Source organism: Dermacentor silvarum, chromosome 6 (assembly GCF_013339745.2).
Source record: "Dermacentor silvarum isolate Dsil-2018 chromosome 6, BIME_Dsil_1.4, whole genome shotgun sequence".
NCBI lineage: Eukaryota > Metazoa > Arthropoda > Arachnida > Ixodida > Ixodidae > Dermacentor > Dermacentor silvarum.
Window position 1 is genome coordinate 116,931,869 of NC_051159.1, and position 23,515 is coordinate 116,955,383.

General features: G+C 46.7%; 1 protein-coding gene across 1 annotated transcript in view; it reads right to left on the reverse strand.

Annotated features, from left to right (window-relative positions):
• Window positions 1–20,809, reverse strand: part of LOC119455904 (tropomodulin-like) — a 148,275-nt gene extending 127,466 nt beyond the window's left edge. Inside the window, exons 1-2 of the mRNA XM_037717438.2 lie at window positions 20,335–20,809; window positions 13,021–13,121 (exon numbers count right to left, since the gene is read on the reverse strand). Of these exons, the coding sequence (XP_037573366.1) occupies window positions 13,021–13,121; window positions 20,335–20,352 (119 nt within the window). The 5' untranslated portion in view covers window positions 20,353–20,809. The remainder of the gene's footprint in view (window positions 1–13,020; window positions 13,122–20,334) is intronic.
• Between the last annotated feature and the right edge of the window lie 2,706 nt (window positions 20,810–23,515).

The following is a 23,515-nucleotide window of genomic DNA, read 5'->3' on the forward strand; positions in this document are numbered from 1 at the left end:
CCTCTGGGGCGCCTACCGTCGCGTCTCTAACCTAAGCTGCTTCACATTATCGCGCGCGGAGCCGCAGGTGTTGCCATTTGTTACGCAATCCGGAGAGGAGAGGAGGAATGCCGAGAGGAGAGGAGGGGGAGGAGGATGCGCATGTGCAGTCGGGGTGTGGACGCACGGCGGTTGGATGGATGGAGGGAGGTAGGGAGGGAGGGAGTGACATAGCCCCGAGCATAAGATGCTTCACATCTAAAAGAAAGGCTTTAGCAATGAAACAACGTCAGCCAAACGCATGCTGATCTCTGGGACACTAACTTTTTGTCGGCGTATAGATAAGTGGTTTTACTTTCTGGAGCCAGTCAGGTACTGGCCCGGCTCCTCAGTTTGTTGACTTCAATGAACTTCATGACTCCTCTAGAGTGATCGTGAACAGCAAAAAAAAAAAAAAAATCACATACAGACGCACATATTGTAATCTACGTGCAGCGAGCCTTCTTTGAAGCGGTTCATAAATGCTATACAAGTGATCATCTTCTTCCCAGCGTTTTGCAGCGTTTTGCAGATTACGTGCCTGGTGGGCAAGACAGCAAGACGCGGAGACCCCCACTACGCGACTGTCCCCGGGATCGTCCCACTTCGATAAGACACTCTATCCAGAGTCGGCCGGCCAAGTAAAGTGTACCAATCCTGGAAATAGTGCGATTTACTACTGCACCATACTATCGGCCAATCTTGGAGGTAATGCAATACACTATCGGCCGATCCTGCAGTACAGCGCACTATACTATCGACCAATCCTGGAGAAAGTGCACTGTACTGTCGGCCGATCCTGGAGATAGTGGTCAATCCTGAAGATAGTGAAATATTCTATCAGCAGACCCTGGAGTAAATCGCGCTATACTATTGACCAATGCTGGAGATAGTGCAATATGCTATGGAGATAATGCTATCTGCCGACCCTGAAGATTGTGCAATGTACTGTCGGCCGGTCCTGGAGATATTGAGATTAACTATCGGCCGATCCTGGAGTAGATTGCACTCTAATATTGGCCGATCCTGGAGATAGTGCAATATACCATTGGCGAATCCTGGATACACTGCAATTTACTTTTGCACTATACTGTCCGCCCACTTCACTCGAGAAAACCGACTGAAAAGACGCGCCAAGCCCCAAGAAAGAAGGCATGGAAAGCTCTGCTTCAATAAAAAAAGATTATACCATGGATCACGGATATTTGTTGCAGTGACGATATTTAAGAAACTATTGTTTTCCTGTGTAGTTCCGTAGAGAACAGAGCCGGCAACCAGCACATATTTAGGGGTTGTATGCAGGTGGGGCAACATGTAAGCCGACTTCTCTAGAACGCGCGAATTGCGTTCTCAGGACTGTACTGGTGATATCTGAAGATGACATATGGCACAAAATCGGCTGTATGTGAGGTTGCGTGACTACGTGTAGTTTCAATTGATTGCATTCAACCTGGTGGTCGGCTTAAGCTTTGGTGGCTGGTTTGGCCCTCAGGAGTGAGTTCTAGAGAAATGTGTTGACCTCTGTACGAGTGCTGTCCTGTGTGTGAGCGATTCCGCAAGACAGCAGCATCCAGAAGAAGCCATGTGCACCTTAAACAAAGTCCGGGAAAGTCCGCGAATAACTTTAATATTTACGTCTACATATTATAGAAGCTAGCTGTCAGGCGTTCTCGCTATATGCTGTAAAGCTCTGGTAATTAGGCCACAGTAGCGCGCATACTTCTCTCGTGCCAACGGAAACTTCTCTTTGAGATGATTAGCGATTGCGTTACGTTGACTAGCACGAGTGACAACACGCACGCGCGCGTTTTTATTCGGCCACAGACTCATCATTGTATTTTGCGTGTATCCCGTCGCATAGAAACGAGTTTGTTCTAAAGGCGAGGCCTTGCCACTTCTCCCGTTCTTCCCTCGTGGTAGACAGCGCTTTGATACACCGCGTGTTAAACAGCGCTCCGCCTTGGCGATCGGCCCATCATTTCCTAGTCCTTTCTTCGCATAGCAAGTAACGCTACATAGGCGCTGCGTACCGCCTCCTGAACCGGTCAGGTCGTGACAGTTCATGATGTAGACTACCCCCGCCGGAGTAAAAAATACACCGCCCAAGCACTCCGTACCGATGGTTAATCAAACGTGCGGCCCCGGTTTTAGCAGTAGGTTAATCCCGACGCTGTATTGAAGCGTTTCTCAATTATTCGTGACATGTTTGTGATTCTAGTGAAACGCAAGCGCCAATGGCGGGCGGATGCTGCTAACCACGACGCCGATAACTCGAGATATCGAACGCATGCGACAACGGCGAGCCGAGGAGACGGCGTTGCGGGCAGAGCAGCGTCAACGTGGCGATGGCGGGAACACATTCGCTAACGACGTCATCAACGGCGCTGCCAATGGCGCGCGCGCTTGGGTGCGATGTAGAGAACGACGTAACTCACGGCGCAGCCAATGGAGACGTTTAGCGAAACATAGGACGAACGGTTTTTCGTTTCGCCTTGCCATATACAGCTTTCGCTGTAAAAGAGTCAGTCGTCATCCCGTCGCCATCGGAGTATCGTCGCCGCTGCAGTCTTGCTGAGCCGCGACCGTGTTAAGCAATGGGATCAGCCGGATATGAACGGTGGATGATAAGAATATCATAAAATTGAGCGGAAGACATCACGAAAAAATCGCCGCCCTGCTGTCGTCGCGCACACGCTTGCGTTACACACAATTGCACACTTCACACAAACCAGTTGGTTCACCTGCTAACACTTTGCCGAACTTTAAACGATGATATATGCTTATTCCTGTCTCGTGTCTTTAAACAAAGCTGACAACCGCAAGTTTGCCAATCTCACCACCATGTACACAGTTGTCTGCCAAGCAAGCAATGCTTTTCCTTCCCTGGGAACTTATTCTGCAACCATAATAGACAACACCTCTCGTTATCTGCTCTACGAATTACATGACATGCCCAACCCTACTTTATTACAGCGAAGCGGTTAGCCTCTAGTTGGTCGGCATTTTCTGTCTCCGGCTTCAGTAGGCAAATATGTGAGCCGATCCCGGAGGTTGTGCCATACCAGGCCGACCCGCGGCAGGAGGCGAAGCAGGCTTCAAACACTCAGCAAAGTGAAGCGAAAAGTGCATGCATTCTTTGAAATCACGTATACAACAGACAGAACAGGATACGTGTCAATAAACAACAAGCACAAAACAAGCATCCGAACCGGCGCTTCTAACGCGCTTCTGATAACAATGCGAATCACGTAGCGCACCACGCATACTTTCCCGGTAAATATTACTGTTGCGGAAGCTGCCGCATCGATGGCAGCTTGCGACATGGGGAGTGACGTCACTAGCCTTTCGTATATAAAAGAACCAGCCTAGCAACTGATTTCATTGTTGTTGCAGCACTGCTATGGGCGGGGGCGTGCTGTCAAAATTTCCATTACTCCCATTACCATAAATTACCATTGCTACCATTACTCTAAAGCAATTAAGTATTGCATACCCCCCTCAGCAGTTGTAGTGGTGGTTTTCAACAGCGTCGCTGGACATTCACTTTCGAAAGGCTGGGATGGCGAGTCAATTTTTTTCGTATTGTCCGCATCAGTTTCATTCACACTCTCAATCAATTGCTTTCGCCGCGAGCCTTTGTCATCACGCTTCTGCCGATGCGCGAGAACGCGTTCGTGATATAACGTATGATTCTTGAACGTCGTCGTCCTTTCCAAGAAGACGAGATCGTCTTATAGTTCGTAGGCGCACCCATGCGCTACGTTTACACGAACCTGACACGACCGTGGCGAGTCAGAAATCGGGCTGACAGAGCCCAGCGTGACCGAATTTATGCGAACTCGTTTCCGACTGGTCTATAGACAACGGCGGCACGCAGTGCTGAGACAAGACACCAGAGCGTTCGAACGGGGCTTCTGGTTCCCGCAGATGTCCGCAACAGCTCTTATCGTCACATGGTTAAGGTTGCACTGCACGGTGATTGTCGTTGCCATGTCATGATACCATTCCCACCGCCGGCACACAAGGACGCTGATGTCACAGAGGTCCAGCGCAGGAGTAAGCAATGGCTGTAGTCCGACCCGCCCGCATTTATACATACGCGACACAAATGGGTCGGGCTCAACGCGACCCAATGGTGTTTTCTTGAACTCGACAGGCCGATTCCAGCCCGACAAGCAGACTCGATCCGCTTCTGCCAGGCTCATGTAAGCGCCTTGACAGATAGTCTGTGGCTTATTCTGGAATTCACCGTGGGACCGCATCTGGAAGATTCGATGACGCATGTGTTAAATCGGCCAGCCGCAATAGCCGTCATGTGGCGTCATTCGATTCGACGACCGCCGCCAGCGCTTGCTGCTACCGCCGCCGCCCAGTTGCACTTTTGTTTAGAGGGCACGAAGTTCATGAAGGATGTTTTAAAAAGTCGGTTGTCTACCTGCCTGTACGCCGTCGCACCTACGCGACAGTATCATTTACTTTCTTAGGATCGCTAATTCATGCCGCTGCCTTTCTGCATCTTATGTCACACTCGTTATTTTGGTATGGTATGTGCTATACCAGAATAGAGACTGAGCTAAATTAGCTGCAACGCGCTAGTAGCAGCTGGCGAGACCTACTGCCACGACCGACAGTTGTTTCACCTGTGATTTGTTTTCGTACCTGCTAAACTTAGCAAGTAACTTAGCGCGCCAAGTGAAGGCTCCCTTGGCAGGCGAGTGATTCCACCGGAATATGCGGAGGGCAATCTCCCGGAGTATTGTTTGTAAACACGAAAATGGTCCTAGAGGGCGCATTAAGGAAATCAAATGGAGGTTATGTATTGTTATGCGTCACTCAGTGCACTTCGTAACAGTATACAACACTTCGAAAACTATCATACCTCAATGTGAGTATGAAAGTAGCTGGTATTAGGAGATGGCGTAGAGGTTCAGTAAAATTATTACCTTCTGGCTGGGCTCCATTCCTTCGTTAGGTTTGCGCTTTTTATTCGATGCTTAAGCATAAGAATTCAGCTTAAGATGAGCTTAGATTTAGGCTCGGGGCTCGGAGAACTTACTGGAAGAATCTGTAGGTGCGCCACAAGGTATCCCACTTACATGCTACGTGGCGGCGCACGAACATTACGCCCCCGGCCCGTCCTTGGACTCTGCTCGCAGGACCGGATCGTGTAGCGGCCTCTTAATGCCTTCATTGTTTGTAGGCAGTCCAGCACTTGTGCATTAGTGATGACCGCAACCTGACCGCCGCATTTCATTCGTACGCCTTCAGATGGTGATTTAGCTAGGCGACCCAGTTCGTGTCTTACGAGCATTCGTTGGCAACGTCCTTGCTCCCCCCGAGGAGCTGCAGCTGTAAGAAGGTATTGTCGGCGCCAAGTTATATTATAGCTTCACCCCGAGGTGGAAAGAAAAGTGAACAATACACGGCATCACCTGGGCAGGGGAACCCGAAGAATTACTTTGCAAAAGATTCTTTTCTGCTGGTTCTATTTACTTCTGATCATACGTTTGGCCAGAGATAACGGAATCTAGGCTTCTTACGAGTCTCTGACAAAGGGTAAATAGAATAGAAATGAAAAGAGAGACGTTACAAAATATGGTCCCAGATCTGAAAATGGCGAACACGACCTGCTTAAATCGGGCCGTCCAGCCATTTCAGACTTTTACGTTCTTTTCCAAAGCAGTGACAAACTCTCCATACAATAATAATAATAATAATAATAATAATAATAATAATAATAATAATAATAATAATAATAATAATAATAATAATAATAATAATAATAATAATAATAATAATAATAAAGATGAAGGAATAACTATATTTCGATTATAAGACGATACAGTGGGGAACTGCGGATAAATTTGTGGCACCAAGGGTTCGTTACCCTGCACCTAATACACGGTAAACGAGTGTTGGCTGCATTCTACCGCTATTGGAATGCTCTCGCCGCTGCAGGGATCGAACCCGCGACGTCGAGCACAGCAGCGCAATGCCGTAACCACTTAGTTATCGCGGCGGGTTCGATGCGTTAAGATTCCCTACAAAAAAAAAAAATCTAAGAAAAACCAACATGATAAATTACGGGTATAACGTCCCAAGCCAACTTACGGGCTTTACGAGATGCCGTAGTAGTATACACGTAATCCGTATTAATTTTGACAACCTGCGGTTCTTTGTTGTGCACCCAATGCACGATACGCAAGCATTCTTGCATTCTGCATCGGAATTCGGCCACCGCGGCCGGGATTCGAACACTTGTGTTCGAAACTTGTGTTCGAAACTAGTGTGTGAATTCGAAAGTTGCGTTTAGTCAAGGAACGTCATACCCACTAAGCCACCGACGCGGTGCTCCTGTAACACTATTATAAAGCTCTTTTGGCATCGAGAACGCTTGCAGTCAAAGTTATCAAAGACGTGCAATAATTATTTTTCATTAAAATGTTTATAGCGGCAGCTGCTGTTGTTCCTTCATCGATATTTCATGGCGTCTATTCGCAGGTATCAATAACAATCAACATACGTTTTGGCAGAAGAAATTGCGACAAAACAATCTTTTTCCGATGCAGGATTCGATCCGGGCACTGGGATGTGTGAACTGCTATCAAATTCATCGCTGTTCAAAATCATCGCTATCGCCTTTAAACGCGAATGCACATGCACGAATGCACATGAACACAAAGCGCACCGTGAGTGCGTCTTTTAAAGCGTCTGTTTAATCACCTAACAGCGTCTAATAAAAAAATGTCCGTTTCGGCCCTAAGGGCAAAGCAATGAATGCGATAGCAACACAGCAATGTCATACGAAGTAAGGTGAGCGCCTTTGGTAGCAATATGAATTGTAGTAAACGTGAGCTGATTAAGTAAGCAGGTGTGCTGCGGCGTAAGTAGACCGACATGAAGAGAGACTCGATGACCACGAGAAGGCGCGTGTGAAACGGTAGTGTTGATGAGAAGCGCTTCCCGTGGGCAGCGCGTGCGAAGGGACACACCTGTAGCGCTGCACTGCCGATCCGGGCAGCATTGCATGTGTAGCGTGCGTTGGAAAATTGGCCCGACTATTACTAACTGAATGAACAAGCGTGGTGTGAGCGCGCACAAACAAACATGAATAGATCACACTGAATGACTGCAGACGACTGTCAAAACGCTGGCAGCAAGCGCATACGCCGCAGCCGGGCGAAGGTACGTGCGGTCTATCGCTTCAACGGAAACTGAGCGGCGAATGCACAGCGCATACAAAGGCCAGAGCCGTGTGGAGATAAGAGACGGTGCGGGCGAGCGACGAGCGCGGTTGTTGGCAGAGTAAAAGTGCGCCCCCCCCCCCCCCCCCCCCCCCCCCCCGCTCCCTCCGGCTCTGGCTTTCCGCTTCCTTGCTCGCGCGTGGGAGATTGAGTGCGTTCGCTCTCCGTGATAGCGCGCGTCGCGGCACGCTTCCGCTCGGGCATACGGCGCGCGGCGAAAATTTTATCTATACGGAACCTCACTGCGACGGCGACGCCGACGGCAGAAATCCGGTTGAAGTGTCCATATAATTGCTATCGCAATAATATCAAAAGCACTGCGGTCGGGCTAGTTGGTACAAATGCGTAACTTCGGATAGCACAAAAGGGGACGAAGGGCGGAACAAAAACGGAACAAAGAATAAAAGCTCCTTACTCGCTAACAAATAAGGAGCTGTGTACGGTTTCTCGAGTATGCACAAGCCGCCCTTACATGATGTATATGTTTTTATACATATGTGTGGACATGATCTATGGCGATAACCTGTCTGACTTTCTTTTATTCAGCTTTCCTTTCTTTTTCAGGGGGCTATTACCTGCATAAACAGTGTACGTCTCGCAATAAAAAAATGCGCCTGCCTTGTATTCTATATGTTCCGTCATTCGTCCCCTTTTGCGCTATCAGAAGTAATATCAAAAGCACCTAAGGAAACTCCTTCTGTGGATATATTATTAGGTGCTATTTGCACGATTGTGATACCGTTTTTTATTGCTAAGTTACAGATTCATAAACTTGACACTATAGTTTTCAAAATTTACCATTTCAAGAGTTTTTATAAATCAATATATGGCATAAATAGAAAATCTGCTACGCATAGTTACTATACTTCAACGTTTCCTTTTAAGTGCAACAAACCTCTACAAAATAGGCGCAGTGGTTGCTGAGAAAAATTACTTCTCTGTTCCCATGTATTCAGAGATATAGGAGCAGCCGAGTCTGCGGACTACATTATGAGGCACGCCGTACTGCGAAGGCTGAGGATTAATCTTGACTCTGACCTGAAGGTTCTTCAACTGGAGCTCGCATCTGAGAACGCGAACGTTTTTGCATTTAGCCCTCATTGAATGCTGCCACCGCTGCAGGGGATCAAACTCGCGACCTTGTGCTTAACAGCAGAACGCCCCAGCCACCAAGACACCGTGGTGGGCACTGAAGAAAAAAATTAAGAAGCCCACATGGATTTTTCGCAACACTTCAACATGGCTGATTTCAACTGGAGTAATGCTGGCCTGACTAAACGAGCGTCTGTAAATTGTCTCTTAGTCTCTTGACGAGCTGCGAATGCTTGCGTTGCAGAATAACGTTGCACAATAAGCAGAAGCCTATGTCTCGCTAGATCTGTGTACACTGCTGCCAAGTTCTGTCCTTAATTTTTATTTTAACGACGCGTTTTATGCTGCTAGAAGAGCGCTCGTAAAGTACATGTCTTTTCCCGCGCGACTGTAGCAACATTTTTCGCGCCGTGTGGGCCAACTGCTCAGTGAGCATCGAATCGGATTGTCTGTAAGAGTGGTACGCTTTCATTTCTCTCGCAATTTCTGCGACAATCGACTTTTAATAGGGCACTGAAAGTGGCCGACTGCTTGACGGGGGTATAAAAGGCCCACCGGAGCCGGACACGTCATACGAAAGAAGCAGGTGGTGCGTACGCAATCCGATCTCGTAAAACAGGTTTCTTGGCTGCTGTTTGCGCTGAGAGGTGCCTAGTGTTTGCATCTTCGCGAGTTCGTGTCGAAAGAAGCTGAAAAAAAAGAAGACTACGAAGACAGGAGCAAGAACCGAAAGAGACAAGCAGGCGAGCCTCCTCGTGTCAGAAGGCGCTATTTTGGAGTCCCGCAGATAAACTTTTACTGCCGCAATTTATAGAAGCTCCGTTTAGACACGTCCGGCTCCGCTTCGGTCGCCGCCTTTGTTTAGGCACAGACCTGTTCTCTCGCCGCCGATGGATTGGACGCATGTCTAGTGGAGATGTGCAACGGATCATCGGTTGTTGTTGGAAAGCGGTGATTAATCGCTGCGTATTGTTGCAACTAGTCACAGGTGATTTGACAAACTGAAGAGGAAGTTTAGAGAGAGAAACTGTTTCTTCTGCCAGTAGAGCCTGCTCGTACTTTACCTGAAACGCTGGCAGCTGTCATCCTGAACGCAACGCTGTTAGTAAGTCAGCTTTCTTATCGTGCCACCATATAAAGCGGTGAAGGCACTTTTGTGCTTCTTGAGGACGACGGGCTTGTGTCAACGTCTGTGACTATTAGTGCACTAACACACGCGTCAGCGAACTAACCGCTCATTTCTCTTCTTTCCTTCCCTCCTCTCTCTCCCTGTCATCTTTGTGTTCCCTCTTCCCATTCCCCCGGTGTAGGGTAGCCAACCGGACGTTATTCTGGTTAACCTCCCTGCCTTCTGCCTTTCTCTTATTTACTCCTTTTTATCGTGCCACCCACCACGTTGAGTTCGACTACGTATCTATACGCAGAAAAAGATACGGTGCAGATCCGCTCAGCAAAAGCGTGCGTTAATATTTACCAAAGTTAAAAAAAATTCGGTTGAGCAGTATACAGTATGCAATCTCAGCGCCAAGCTACCACTTAATGAAGTTTGCAATGAGATGGAGTATAATAAGACAGAGGGTAAGTAGCAACGGTGTTGGGTAGCTATGTTTACAACCCGCAAATTGCCTCAACAATCAGACAGTGACTTGAGTAAAGCACTAGTGTAATGATAAACATGTAAAGATAAAAAATTAAGATAAAATAAAAGCGATATATAGCGAACCACTACACTGGTCATGCTTAAGTCTACAATTGTCAAATGCACTGTTCGCTCATGCCATATCAAGTAATGAAACGACATAAAGTAGACGTACTGGTACAAACGCTGAAACTTTAATTGCGTTTCATTTTCTTCTTGCTTATTCACTCATCTTGAACCGCAACGCACACGATAGCACAGCAATTATTATGATAAAAGCACAGGGTTTGCAAAACTGTCGTATTCAGTGAAATCGACATCAACGTGGTGTCACAGCACTGTTGCGGCGCGGCAGATTTAAGACCGCGTAATCTGCTCTAAGCGTGCAACCATCAACTTGCGAGATCATACTGGTTGTCAGTTTTCGTCCAGCCAAACCACTCTGTAAACAAAAGCACCCCCTCCACTTCAAAAAAAGAAAAAGACAAGTGATTTGGCATTTCACATTGTAGCCGAAAATGGCGGCGACCCAATGACATCATTATAATAACCAGCAGAAAAATACAGAACGTGAAATAAAATGTTGTTCGCATCAACAGTTTCCTACAGGAAGAAAAACGCGCATACGCTCGTATACCATGTGGAATCGTAGAAAATTCAGATAGTTTATTTCAAAGCATTTGACATTTTGTAACAGCGCAGGAAACTGGAGAACACAAATAAGTTATACGGGTGTCACACGGTGTACCTTTGATCGTGAACAAGCCCGATCGGGATCAAATTCGTTGATCGCGATGGGCTCCTGTGCGCAAGCTGCGGAAAGGATCTAATCACGGTCGAGGAATTCGATCCCTATCGGACTCCATCGCGACCGAAAGTGCACCGTGTGACACCGGAATTAAAGACATAGCGCTCAACTTGATCATTTGTTGAAGGCTGTGTGAAAAGTACAGGTGCGAATACAGAATGTAGGCAAAACAAAACAACATGTAATCGAAGAGCCAGAGGTGCCCAACACAACCCGACAAGGAGTATCAGTATAGAAGAGCGGATCTTGCTGTCACACACACAAAAAAGGGAAAAAGAGTAGTGCTCAAAAAGCACCAAAAATATTTGTAAACATGTGGCAACAGCAGCCACAAAAAACAACAGCTAAAAAAAATAAGAAAAAATGAGAAAGAAAACGAGGACTAAGTATGGTGATAGATTGACTACAAGTGGATGCATGCCAGTTTGTGCGATTTCGAATCTCTGTCATGTAGGCTTACGGATGGCGTGCTGACATATTCCACATACATTCTCGTAATATATATTGAAGATAGCGCAGGTACGCGTTGCTTGCGATATATTTATTATCATAATTTAGTCAGCAGTGTCTGCGCAGTTTGTTAATATCACTAATAGCGGGCGTACGAGGTGCGGATGGTGTCCATTGTTCATCAGATAAACGAGAGTACACTATTACGTAACCTGCGTAACCAAGCAGCGTATGTCCGCATTTTTTTTTTCGTCAACGACAGTGACGAAGAGATAAGATACCTCACTGAAGTGGCACTTGCACACTTTGTGTTTACAGACAATGGTACTATTTATCACATGTTTAGACTTTTATCTTGATCTGTTTCTTTTTTCTCCTAATGCATATGCATATATCGGCCCCAGTAAGCTGATCTTATCCCGATAAAACTTTTTTTCTGCCACGCGGTCAGCTTATTTTCTGCTCGCAATTCTTGTCAAGTGGTGGTGCGCTCTGTCACCGTCGATTGTTTGTCTTATCACGCTTAAAGCGTCTTTTCATTGCTGTATACTTCACGCGAGTGCTGCAATAAACGACGATATGATGAGCCTATGAAGTGTCTTCTCACTACTTTCTATTGTCCTGTTCTCTACACTTCTTCAAGTGCCCTGATTGCAGTTACGCTGAAGACAGCTAAGAGGATAGTGTACCACACTTAAAAGCCGTGGAATTTAGCATTGATCGAGACTGAAGAGAGAAAGCTACGCGAGAAATATGGTGGTCGGAGAAAAAAAGTTTAAGCTACCGAAAGAGTTTTTCGAAAGGACCTAAGAGTCTAATTACAGCATTAAATCAGTATACTTCAAAAAAAAATAACTATTTAATGTTGTGGTCCACTTTGAATTATTACGTACAGGTAAATAAGAAGATGGGAATTGTAAACGCAACCAGTGCTGTCTAAACAACTCCGTTCAAACATTTCTGGCGTTTTCAAGCGCCGCGTGAAACGATCGCACGCAGGCGACTTTGTACAGGAACAAGAGCGATTGCCGACGCATTTATCATGGTCGCCAGTGAAGAACATGACGTTTCAATTTGTTTGTTCCGACGGTCCATACGAAAATCGCGTCAAAATTGTATGTTCCAGAGGTTATGTTCCCTTTAAGTAGGAGTAGCGCAGGCAGCTGTGTGTGACGGCTAACCGAAACCGTTTGGAAGACGGCTGCGCTCTGTCAACTTCATGCTTCCCATGGCGTTGCCCTTTCCCTCATCTCGGCGACGCTCCCGTGCTTTAGTTTCAGCATTTCAGAGCGGCGAATTTATGCGTCGTGGAGAACGGGTACGACTTTTCAACAATACATCTCAAATAAATACGTGCAACATCGTGAGCGAACGGCTTTCTGAGAACTTGAGAAAACTTGAGGACGACGAAGCCGTTAGCGTTGGCAGCCACTCTAACGAAACCTTCGAACAAGTATCATAAGTTAAAAAACCTCTAACAGAGCGTTGTAGCGTCCTATAGTTGTTTTGATGGCAGAGATCAGTCTTTGAGTTGAACTTTTCTGGATGGAGCAACTTAGGCCACGCGTGCATGCAACTGAAAGAAAACGGGTAACCGTGATGCACACTGGTTGAGGCACACTCGTTGATTACTACAGCATGCACGCAGACAAAAACACATGCCTCGCGCCTGCAGAGCGTGCTTGTCGACAAGGAACGGTGCCGCGGTCAACGGGCGACGATCGCCTCATGCGCCCCACGATTCCTGGAGGCGTCCGCGGGGCACTTACTTGTTGTGTGATGAGAACATCCCGCCCCCGGAGCTGAACACTTGTATCCGCCGCCCTATCGTTTTCGAGAACTCGCTCGTTCGCTGCTCGAAGATGCTTCCCTGCGCCGAAGAGAAAATAATTTGGTCAATGATGCGGAATTTGCAAGCGGTCGTACTTTCATCAGGATAGCACATATAGGTACAGCCTACTGCAAAATGTTTCGGCCCACGGAATTCGGCGCGAAGTTGAATTTTCTCTCGATTTTCCGATTTATTCTGGAATTTATGTAATCGACGTTGTTGCACAGAAGTAACCACAGCGTCTTCGGTTAGAGGGACAATACAATACACTACCTGCAACGAGGCCTGCCTTTTCGTTTCTCTGTCTTTTTCTTGCTCTGTTTTTCTTTTCTCTGTTTTGCGGTTAGGCGTATGTCCCTTCTCATCGTAAGAACACAAATAGCCTTCAGACAAAGGCAGGGTACCGCGTTCACAGTTAAACGTAAAAGAATGTCAAATACTCTACGCCGAATTTATTTCCTCAGATTCGTTTTCACCAGAGAAATGTCAATATTCGAGACTAGAATGGTACGTGGAACAAAAAGCAGCGGAAAACATAGATCTGTATTTATGCAAACTTTAGCCCATGCAAACACAATGTATTTAGCTTAGCGTCATTACTTGCTCCAATTAACTGAGTCATGAAAAGTAGATCTATGCTTGCTAAAATTAAAGTGTCTGTGATTATAAGGCAAATTGCCTGAAAATAAAAAAGTTTTTAGGTTCAGGCACAAAATATTCACAGATCGCCGATATTCGAAGAGCTCACTGATAATAATCGAGAGATGAATAATCGCACACAGAAAATGGTTACAGGCGCCTCGCAGAGGGCCTGTAAATGTGTTTCCTTGCGTGTGTTTTGAAGTTATTAATAGTATGATTGGGCGTATGTACTCGTCGCCGCTTCCAATGCTTGATGATGCATGTTTAAAAAGATATGCTTACTTTTATGGTCATGGCATATCTCGTTTTCATGTATCATAACCGCACCTCCGCAAACAGTCTTCTGCACTGCTTATGAAGAAACTTACCAACAAATAAACAGGTAAAGATTCGAGTAAATAACTACCGAAATACCATAAGCAATATTCAAAAATAAAAACCGGAAATGCCAATCTCTACTGAGAGGTAACTTCGTACTCTGGAGGTTTTCCGAAATGCCTACATACACAACCTATACACAGCCTATATACAGCATCCTATAAGCAACAGTCGACTACAAGTGCAAGGTCCAACTTTATCGGCCGTTTTTCGTGGACTGTGGAGTACAGAATGACGCAATAAATTTTTTGAGGGGCCCATGCCGAAAGTCGCGGAACGTGGAAACCACAATAAAGCTATATTGGCCTGCAGGTCGAGCATGCTGGACGCATGGTAGAAAGGTACACAAGAAAGCGTGCACAAGGGCGAGTGCGTGTTTGCGTGCATGCGACTGAGCGTCTACATCGTAAGTGTTTTGACCTGGCTTTCGCGTAGCGAAAACTTATTATTTGTGCGCCGCTAATTCCGTTTGAAGCTCCACCGAGCGATGCACTCCTACGGAGGCGAACAGTAGAAGTACAAATTCACAGGCTGAGACTTTGCGAAGCTTTCAAGCTGCAGTGTATACAAGAGCCCCACTGAAAGTCATGAGCAACACTTCTGTTTTATTACGTTTATAGTGTTGAAAGCGAAGGTGGGCCATCTTATTCTCGAGGTGACATTACTTCTTGCATAGTTCTCATTTTGTTCGCACTAGGCTTTCTTATCATTTCCCAAAGTTGGACATTCCGCCCCTGTAGAACTGTCACCTATAGAACCCAAATTACGTGCTGTCATTGAGTAGCCTGTGCCGCCTCTAATGTTTCACAGCACTGACTTCCCGTCTTGTCTCGGATAAATCTAAGAGATATTGAAACACGACGGTATCAGATTAGAGCACCAGGCAGGGCGTGGGCAAGCTCACCATGCACGAGGTGGTACTATCTCGTTTACCAGTCCCGTGGACCAGACCCGGCACTGGAGCCGGTATACCTGACTGTGTACCCGTGTACCATCTCGTTGCACGAAATGGTACACGGGTCTGCCAACGTTGTAGCCACGTGCTCATTGTTGCAGTATCTGCATGAAACGGCCCTCAATACTTGCTTGTAATTTAATTCTGAGATTATGCCGCGTGGCAACTCAGGAAATAAAAAAAAAAGTTCGATCACTTCACTTATAGCAGTGCTCGCCGAACGCTGCACACTATTCCTTTAAACATTGTTCCGTTTAAAAGCGGCTACGAATTGTCAAAAATGTTCTTCGATTGGTAGAAATTTAGAAAAAAAAATGATAGACCGTTGACGGTCCGGTAAGGAATTCAAAATACTTGATCGGAATATGCCTAACTACATTTCATAATAATCACTGCCCTTCATGTTCCTCCTAATTTGTTATGCCTTGGATAACCACATATAGTTTTGCATATTTTTCATGATGATAATTTTTTGCGTTGCGTTGATTTTACATAACGTGCTGGTTTCGCATATTTTTACGCCCACTGCGCAATTTCTCGGCTACATCGAGTTTGCAGCATATGTACATAAATCAAAAGATTAATAATATTTTCGTTTCACAGCCTGTTCACTGGTGAGCTGAGGGAGGCTGAATTTCGTTACGCAACAAGAAAATTAATTCAGCACACCGACCAAGCTTCCGCAGTCTACTAAACTAACTAACGCCATCGATGACTCGGCCGCGACCATTGACATCGACCGAAAACATTCCCAGTGTTCCACAAGAATGACGACCGCTGCTATAAACCTCTGCAGTGCGCGCCCGTCTGCCCAATGTTAAAAGTCACCTGCCAATCCGCAGGTGATGACCCCGCACCTCCACCAAAGATGTTACGGGGAGAATATATATACAATGGATATATTTACAGGGTAAGGCGCACAACGCTGACGCAATCGTTCAGGAGAGCGCGTGCACACCAGAAAACCACCCGTCGTCGTCGTCATCGTCCAAGCACCGACCACAGGATCGCCGCTTGTGACAATATTAAGGCACCAGGTTGCCGGAAAATGCGCATTAGTACACGTACCATAATGCCAATTATGACCGATTGCGGTTCGAACTTATTTTCTGAAGGGAAATTTAACAGCATGCTTACGAAACAAATCACTATGTACAGTTGTTTGGTTCATTGCACCACCGTGGGGAGATGACGACACCAGTCTGAGACTGATTGCAGAGAGTTACTGCATGAAGAATCATGCTGCTAAGCGCTCAATGTTGCCTTAACACTGGCGAACGAAAATCACTGCCCATTACTTTCGGAGCGAGCCTCGTATATACAAGTATAGTGATAGATGGTGCAAAGCAAGGTATATCTTGAAACTCGAGCATCTATTCTGCATGGCTATGAATAGTACCATCGCCAAAGCAAGTGGAATGGATAGAGCTTGCCAATTAGATGAAAGATCAAAGGCAAGACTACACTTACGTTTGGTTGAACTTTGATGCAGAGAAATAGAGAGAAAGAGACAAACGCCGTGTGTTTGCAGCAGCCACGCGTTTAGCCTGGTACGGGAGTTCTGTGCGCGTCTCATTATACAGGGTGTTTCATTTTAGCTGCCCCAAATATTTGAAAATTGCCTGTGGCAGATAGGACAATTACAATCCTTGATCTAAACTTTTCGATGAGGCGGCCATTACTTTCAGGAGAAATCAAAACGCCAAATTGAATAATTAGCACAATCCCACTTATTAACTTTTTAATTAATTATTTTACGACACGTCTTTCAATTTACAAATTATAGCCGCTGAGTTCGCAAGTCGTATTCACTTGGAACAAATTCTCAGGACTGAATCAGTTTCGAGATTTTAATTTTCAAAGTGTCCGACGAAATGCATGGGCGTTCCAGTTAACTTTTTAAAGAAAACGCTGTTTTATACATTGAAGCACAAAAGTAACTGGAACACCAATGCATTTCGTCGGACACTTTGAAAATTAATATCTTGACATTGGTTCAGTCCTGAGAATTCGTTTCAAGTGGATACACCTTGCGAACTCAGCGGCTATAATTCGTAAATTGAAAGATGTGCCGTAAAATAATTATTTAAAAAGTTAATTAGCGTAATTATGCTATTTATTCAATTGGGCATTTAAATTCTCGTGGAAGTAATGGCCGCCTCATCGAGTAGTTTAGGTCCCGGATTATAATTGTGCTATCTGCCACAAGCAATTTTTAAAAATTTGGTGCAGCTAAAACGAAACACCGTGTATGTACAAAAAGCCCGCATTGGTTACCGAAAAACATCGCAAGTGCCAGGTTTAGTTTTGCTATTTGCCTTCCGGGAAACTCGGTTACCCGAAGAGTGTGTAGTTGTGTAAGTTATTCGGGCAGACGAATCTTTCCTACCCGCTCTGCAACGCCTAACCCTTATGCATAGGTGGGGGAGAAAACGTGAAGATAATGCGAGTTTCAATAGTACTAGCTTACTAAGATGGTGACCGTATTTACCCTGTTTACATTATAGGACTGTCCGCGATGCCGAAGGAATGGCAGGCAGCTAGCTAGAGATCATAGGGTGTCAACGTTCGTGAACACAATGAAGTGCAGAAAGTAGGCGTTACGGAGTTGACGTTTTAGTCACTTTTTTAACGTGATAGCGTGAAGGGCCCCGTGTGGCAGAAAACCCGGTGTCGGCGTCCGGCGCCGGCTTCCCGTGAGCGGAAATTCCCGTATATATTTAGGTATATGTATATGTCACGCCTTCCTATATGGCATGCGGTATATGCGGGTTATAGGATAGGATAGGAATAAACTTTATTTGTCCAGCGGTTAAGGCTGTTGGTGCCCGGGGCTAGGCTGCCAGGGGTCCATCGCCGGAGAAAAATCTTTCGAGATCCTCGGCAATGGCCCTGGCCCGCTGGACGGCCCACTCCTGGTCCTCGGGTGCCTCGCTGAGGAGGGCGGCTTGCCATCTCTCAGCGAGGAGCCCCGCTTCAGAAGGTCCTGCTGTTATCTTCCCCCTTCCTCTTGGTCCTTCTTCTTCAGGGCGTTGACATTCCCAAAGTATATGGGCCATATCAGCCCGTTCGTGCTTGCACCACGGGCAGCCGGGCGACGGGTGCAGCGCGGGCCACAGGCGGTGCAGGTGATAGGGGTTGGTGAAAGTGCCCGTCTGCAACCGCCTCAGGTCGACTGCCTGGGACCTGTCCAGCCGCCCGTGGGGTTGTGGATATGTCATACGTTCTTTCCTATAGTGTGCAAGAACCTCTCGGTACGAGGCCGGAAACTCCTCGATATCACAGTCGGCGTCCCCGTGGCCCCCAGCTCCGACCGCCGCGATTTGGGTTGTGTTGATAATTCCTCCGGTGGGGTCCCGCACAACAACGGCGGCTGCCCTCTGGGTGATCGCGTCGCGGCGGGTAAGTTGCCTCGCGACGAGATGGGCACGCTCGTTGTGGTTGGGCGGGATGCCGGTGTGTTTTCGGCCGTTAGTATTGTTGTTGTTGCGGCTGTTGTCTTCTTTAGTACCAAGTAATCAATCAATTGTAGTAATCAATGGTGATTGCCACATCATTCTATCACTAAAGTGGCTCATACCTTGTTTTACGTTCTTGACAAAGTTATTCGTCGGAATTTTTGACAATGACAGCCAAGAAACAAATGTCATGAAACAAAACACCGACAGCACATGCCTTTTATGTTAAATCTTCTCAGACTGACATATTAAAAGTGCGAAACAAAAACAGAAACCTGAAAAATGATGTAATTTTTTTGCCGCGGTTTTGCAGTACCTCCGCGATTGGCCCGCGCAAGAGGCCGTGTTTTCTACCAGAAAGCTCGCCTTCGTGCATAGCGTTCGCCACCAGCGTTTCCCGGTAAACATTACGGTTACATAAGCTGCAGTTGTGGGAAGCTTAAGAAGCAGTCAGCGATCTTGAATTCTATCGCGTTCCACTCTTGTCCCCCAAGTTTTTGTTAAATGACCGAAAAGAATTTGGGGGCAAATATTTAATTGATATAGAATACATTAATGATATTTTAAAATTTGAAATCGTATAGCCACGCAACGTATAATTCCTTCAGTTTTTCTAATGTCTCGAATTCGAAGTTTTGGCACCCACAATTCATCTCTGCGATTCCTGCACGAAGCACTTGTGTAACTATTCAAATTATGTTCGCTTCATTCAACAGAAGCAACCTTGTGGCCACTGGCATGGAAAATTGCAGAATAACGACGAATCTCGGTTTATGCACATAATTTGGAGCCTCGAAAATTTGGCTACACTTACGTTTATTTCGCATTTTCATGTTTGTTTCTTTGTTGTAATGCCTCGCGTTTAGGCCACCTGTTGCATGGCTGATGTCCTTCCTAGTGTGTCCTTTTATTCTGAGTTTATTGCGGTCGCAGTCACCTGTTTGTGCAAGCGCTGGCAAACTGTATCATTACACAAACCACCCTTGCTGTGGTTTCTGCATTGACAAAGTGACATTGTTTTGCTTGTTGCAGATGTCTCTTGGTAGCTTGCTTTTTACACACCTTATCTTGTTATGTTTAGCTTTGATTAGGCTAAAAACAAAACAAAAAAGAATGTAAATTTTCAAGTGCTACATTTTAAAGTGATACAGACATCCGCTAGTCAAGAACGCCTTCGTTGGCTTTGAGCCTGCTTACAGGCCATTCGTAGATTTAGTAATTAAGTATGCGATGTTTGAATGCATTGCAGCCGGAGTTGCAGTGTCGCGTGCATTTCAACTACATACTGCTATGCTTCAGCAGCATTAAAGACCTTGAGCTTTGTCATTGCACGGTAAACAATAAACAAATGTGTCAGCCACAGTTTGGGCCGGAAATGGATATTGTGCTGAACTTTCAAATACAATGTTTTGTATTTATCGATGCGGTCTTATTTGGTTTCTAAACCAAAAGAATAAACCACAGCATCAACTAATACAGTCAAATTTTCCATGTGGTCTTGTTAGGTTCGAAACAAAAACAACAAACCACAGCCTCAAGTAACTAAGACAATCAGACGACCGCCAGGCCTCTAATGCTTGTAATGCAAACAAACTGAGGGCTTTTGAGTGACCTGACAGGATTTTCGCAATACGGATGTAAGGAAGAGACCGTACTGCACTCATTGAGAGTGAATGAGAAACGAATAAGGCTAAATGATCTACTACACCACATTTTAGACTACTTCGTCGATCCGCCGTTTCGTATTGACACCAACACACAGTGAAACCGAAAAAGAAATGTGCCCCGCCCCCATGCTTAAACACAGAATCAAACCAACCTGCATTAAGACATCCATTGCTAAAGGCAGTCAGGAGCTGGAGATATAAAAAAAAAGGCTCAAAGAGGAGTAGAGGGGAGACGCCCCTTTGCACGCAAGGACGCTTCGGCGCCTCCGGTGGCCCGCCGTAAACAAAGGCACTTCCTTCAGGCAGAAGCACTGACCACAACACACCGGCGAGCGAAACAGATCCGCCTTTTTTTCTCTTCTTTCTCTCGTCCCGGTGGCCCTTCTGCACGCGCACCTACTCCGAAGATTCTAAAGGATGTTCTCTCGCGGGCCTGCGCTCGTTCACGGGTATCCCAGGCGGATGCTGATGGTCGCGGCGGCTGTCGAATGCATCTGCAGGGTTTGTTGAGGCTGTGTCACTACCGCGCCAAGGCGGTTGTCGCCGATGGTCGAAGGACAGCTGAAGAGATGATAATGAGGCGGAGAAGGAGTCGCAGGAGAGTCACGTTGTTTTGGAAAAAAAGTGAGAACGACACCCTGTTTTTTTCGCAGCCGCGCGCGTCTCTCGGAAGATGAGGAAGCCCTTATGCCAGGGAGGAGAGGAAGAAAGAGAGGGCAAAAAATAAGGAGAGAGGGAGAGGAAGACACGTAGGGGTGGGCGAGCTTGGCTCACTCGCCCCAGTGGCAAAGGGGGGGGGAGGGGGGGCTGGAGGGGGAGGTCGACGCGAAGGAACAAACATGGCGGCGGCAACACAGCAGTCTGATGGCAGGCTCTGTCGGTGGAGGCGGTAGCTGCAAGGTTCGGATATGACTCCAGGCGCGCAGCTCTTACATTCTTTTTTTTTTTCTTTGAGTTTCTCTTTGTTTTGCGGGAATCCTCCTCGTTTTTAGTCGTCGACTTCGAGACTCCCCCAAGTCGGGGCCGAGCCTGGACGCTCTCCAGGGTTGCTTTAAAAAGCGACCTCCCCCGAGAAACTCGCGTTCGGCTCATTCCTGAAAGGCTAGCGAGGGAGGGAAAGACACGGGCACAACGAGGATGCCAGATGCACGGCCTTCTTGCACAGGGAAAAGTTTAGACGGAGACGTAACAGTCTGAAAGTACTGAAGGAGGCCGCCGCGAGTTTGCAGAGAAAAACATTTACCTTTTCTCGGTCGACGCTTAGCTAGGCGCACCGCGCGAAGCTGGAACGTCGGCGCTGTCTCAACGAACGGAGGCGATGCATGTGTTCACCATGTTTCTGGTGATCGCCGCACAAGCAAACATCTCGCTATAGAGCGGTGGTCCTTAACATGTAGCAAATACGGACTTGTTGAATTGAATGTTGCTCAGTTTGTTAAGACATGGTATTTGATAATGTCGTTTACATAATGGTGTAAAAGGGACGGCAAACGTATAATTCTCGGGCCGTAACGTATGGCGGGATGCTATATTTCAATCTGAGTGACTTGTCTATTATTCGCTTGTCGCTTGAAGTCTAAAGACAATGAGAAAAAATGTGGCATGCCGAGAACAAGTGTGCTGTTGTAACGAACTAGAGAAGAACGTCAAGGTTTTATTGCGATATCAATTATATGGACACTCCAGGCGCATTTCTAGCTTCAACATCGCCATCGGCGTCGCCGTGAGGTTCCGTAAAGTTCAACGGCGATTCGTCGCCGCGTGTCGTATGCGGTATCTGTGAGTAGAGAGAGAGAGAGGGAAATAGAAGAGAGGAAAGGCAGGGAGGTTAACAAGACGCATGTCCGGTTTGCTACCCTGCACTGGGGAAAAGGGGCATATGGATGAAAGGAGAGAGAAAGGAAATAGAGAGAGCACAGTATCTGTGAGTAAAGGTGTGCGAGGGTCGGCGGCTCAATCTCGCGCACGCAGGGGAGCAAAGCCGGGAGGAAGTGCGCCGTCTTCCGTCGCGTGCAAGGTTCCGCACGGAGAGTAGGGAGGGGGGCGGGGGGCGTTTTACTGCGGGCTGCCCAGGCGGACGCACCCGCCCGCCCGGGCCGCTGTGTCTTGAAAGCCATCTACGACGGGGACAGAGTCCGCCGTGAGCGGTGTTTTCGATGCTAAGTTCACGTTGATGCGAGAGCAGCACGAAGGTGAATTCGCTCGCTGATTCGGCCGCCCTTCCTGACTCCAGCGTTTTGACAGCGAGTTTCCGCGGTCATCAAGTGAGATGTGTTCATGTTTGATTGTGCGTGCATGACATCATGCTTGTTAATTTAGTTAGTATGCCTATGTTAACAAATTTACTCGGCCGATAAAACTGCTATACTTACTTCGTATAGCTGTCCACTAGTTTACCATTGCAATAGATGCTTCGCTTTTTGGGCGAAACTGCGACGTTTTTTTTTTAAAGTCCAATTCCGTATCAACTCGTGTTTCTTCCTTTCCCTTCGACCTCAGTGCAAATGGAGAGCAATGTTTCACACAGATAAGGTCGTTTTATACGCACAGCCACTCATCGCTACTCTCTTTTGGTATATGGCGCGTCTTTGAAATGGTCTTAGCGTAGTTCCGTGAACACTTTCGCGGATGCTTGAAGCGCAACTTCATGAAACAGCGCCGGATGCGGCAGCCAAGGTCGATCTAAATGGTCGCGAAGCTTTGGGCGAAAAGCGGTTCAGAACGAATTGTCACCGACATCAGCAAGGGTGGTTATGGGAGCAGCGATTGAAGCGCGACTATGTTTGGAGGGAACAAACATTGCAAAAAAAAAAAAAGCTTTTTTTAATTAAAGCGATACACAGTTAGACTCATTCAACGAAAATAACATTCCTAATCAATTTTATATACGCATGGCGAGAAAAGAACAACTCTATTTTACTTGATCATTATCAATAAAATACATTTTTTCAGCGTCCACCGTAAGAGCACCCACCGATAGGGGCGGGCGTTGACGCCGCCATCACTTGCAATGCAATGCAGCTCTTGAAGTCGGCAGAAAGGGGCACTCGCAAAGTTAACCTGTTACAATACGCCCCCCTCACATGTTGTGTTGCTTTGGTTGTCGACGTGTGTCTGAATATGGTGACGCGGGTAGTTTCATTGTTTCTTAACCTGTTCAGTCAAAAGTAGTGAGTTGCGACCGCCAGATAATTGTTCACTTTAGTTGTTTTCGTGGGACAGCGTTGACCGACGGGCTTGTCGTCCGACGAAAGGACGAGCATTCTACGCTCAAAGCGTTCGTCGGCTTCCAAACAAAGTATGTTCTGCGCAAAAGTGCGGTTCCGACACCCG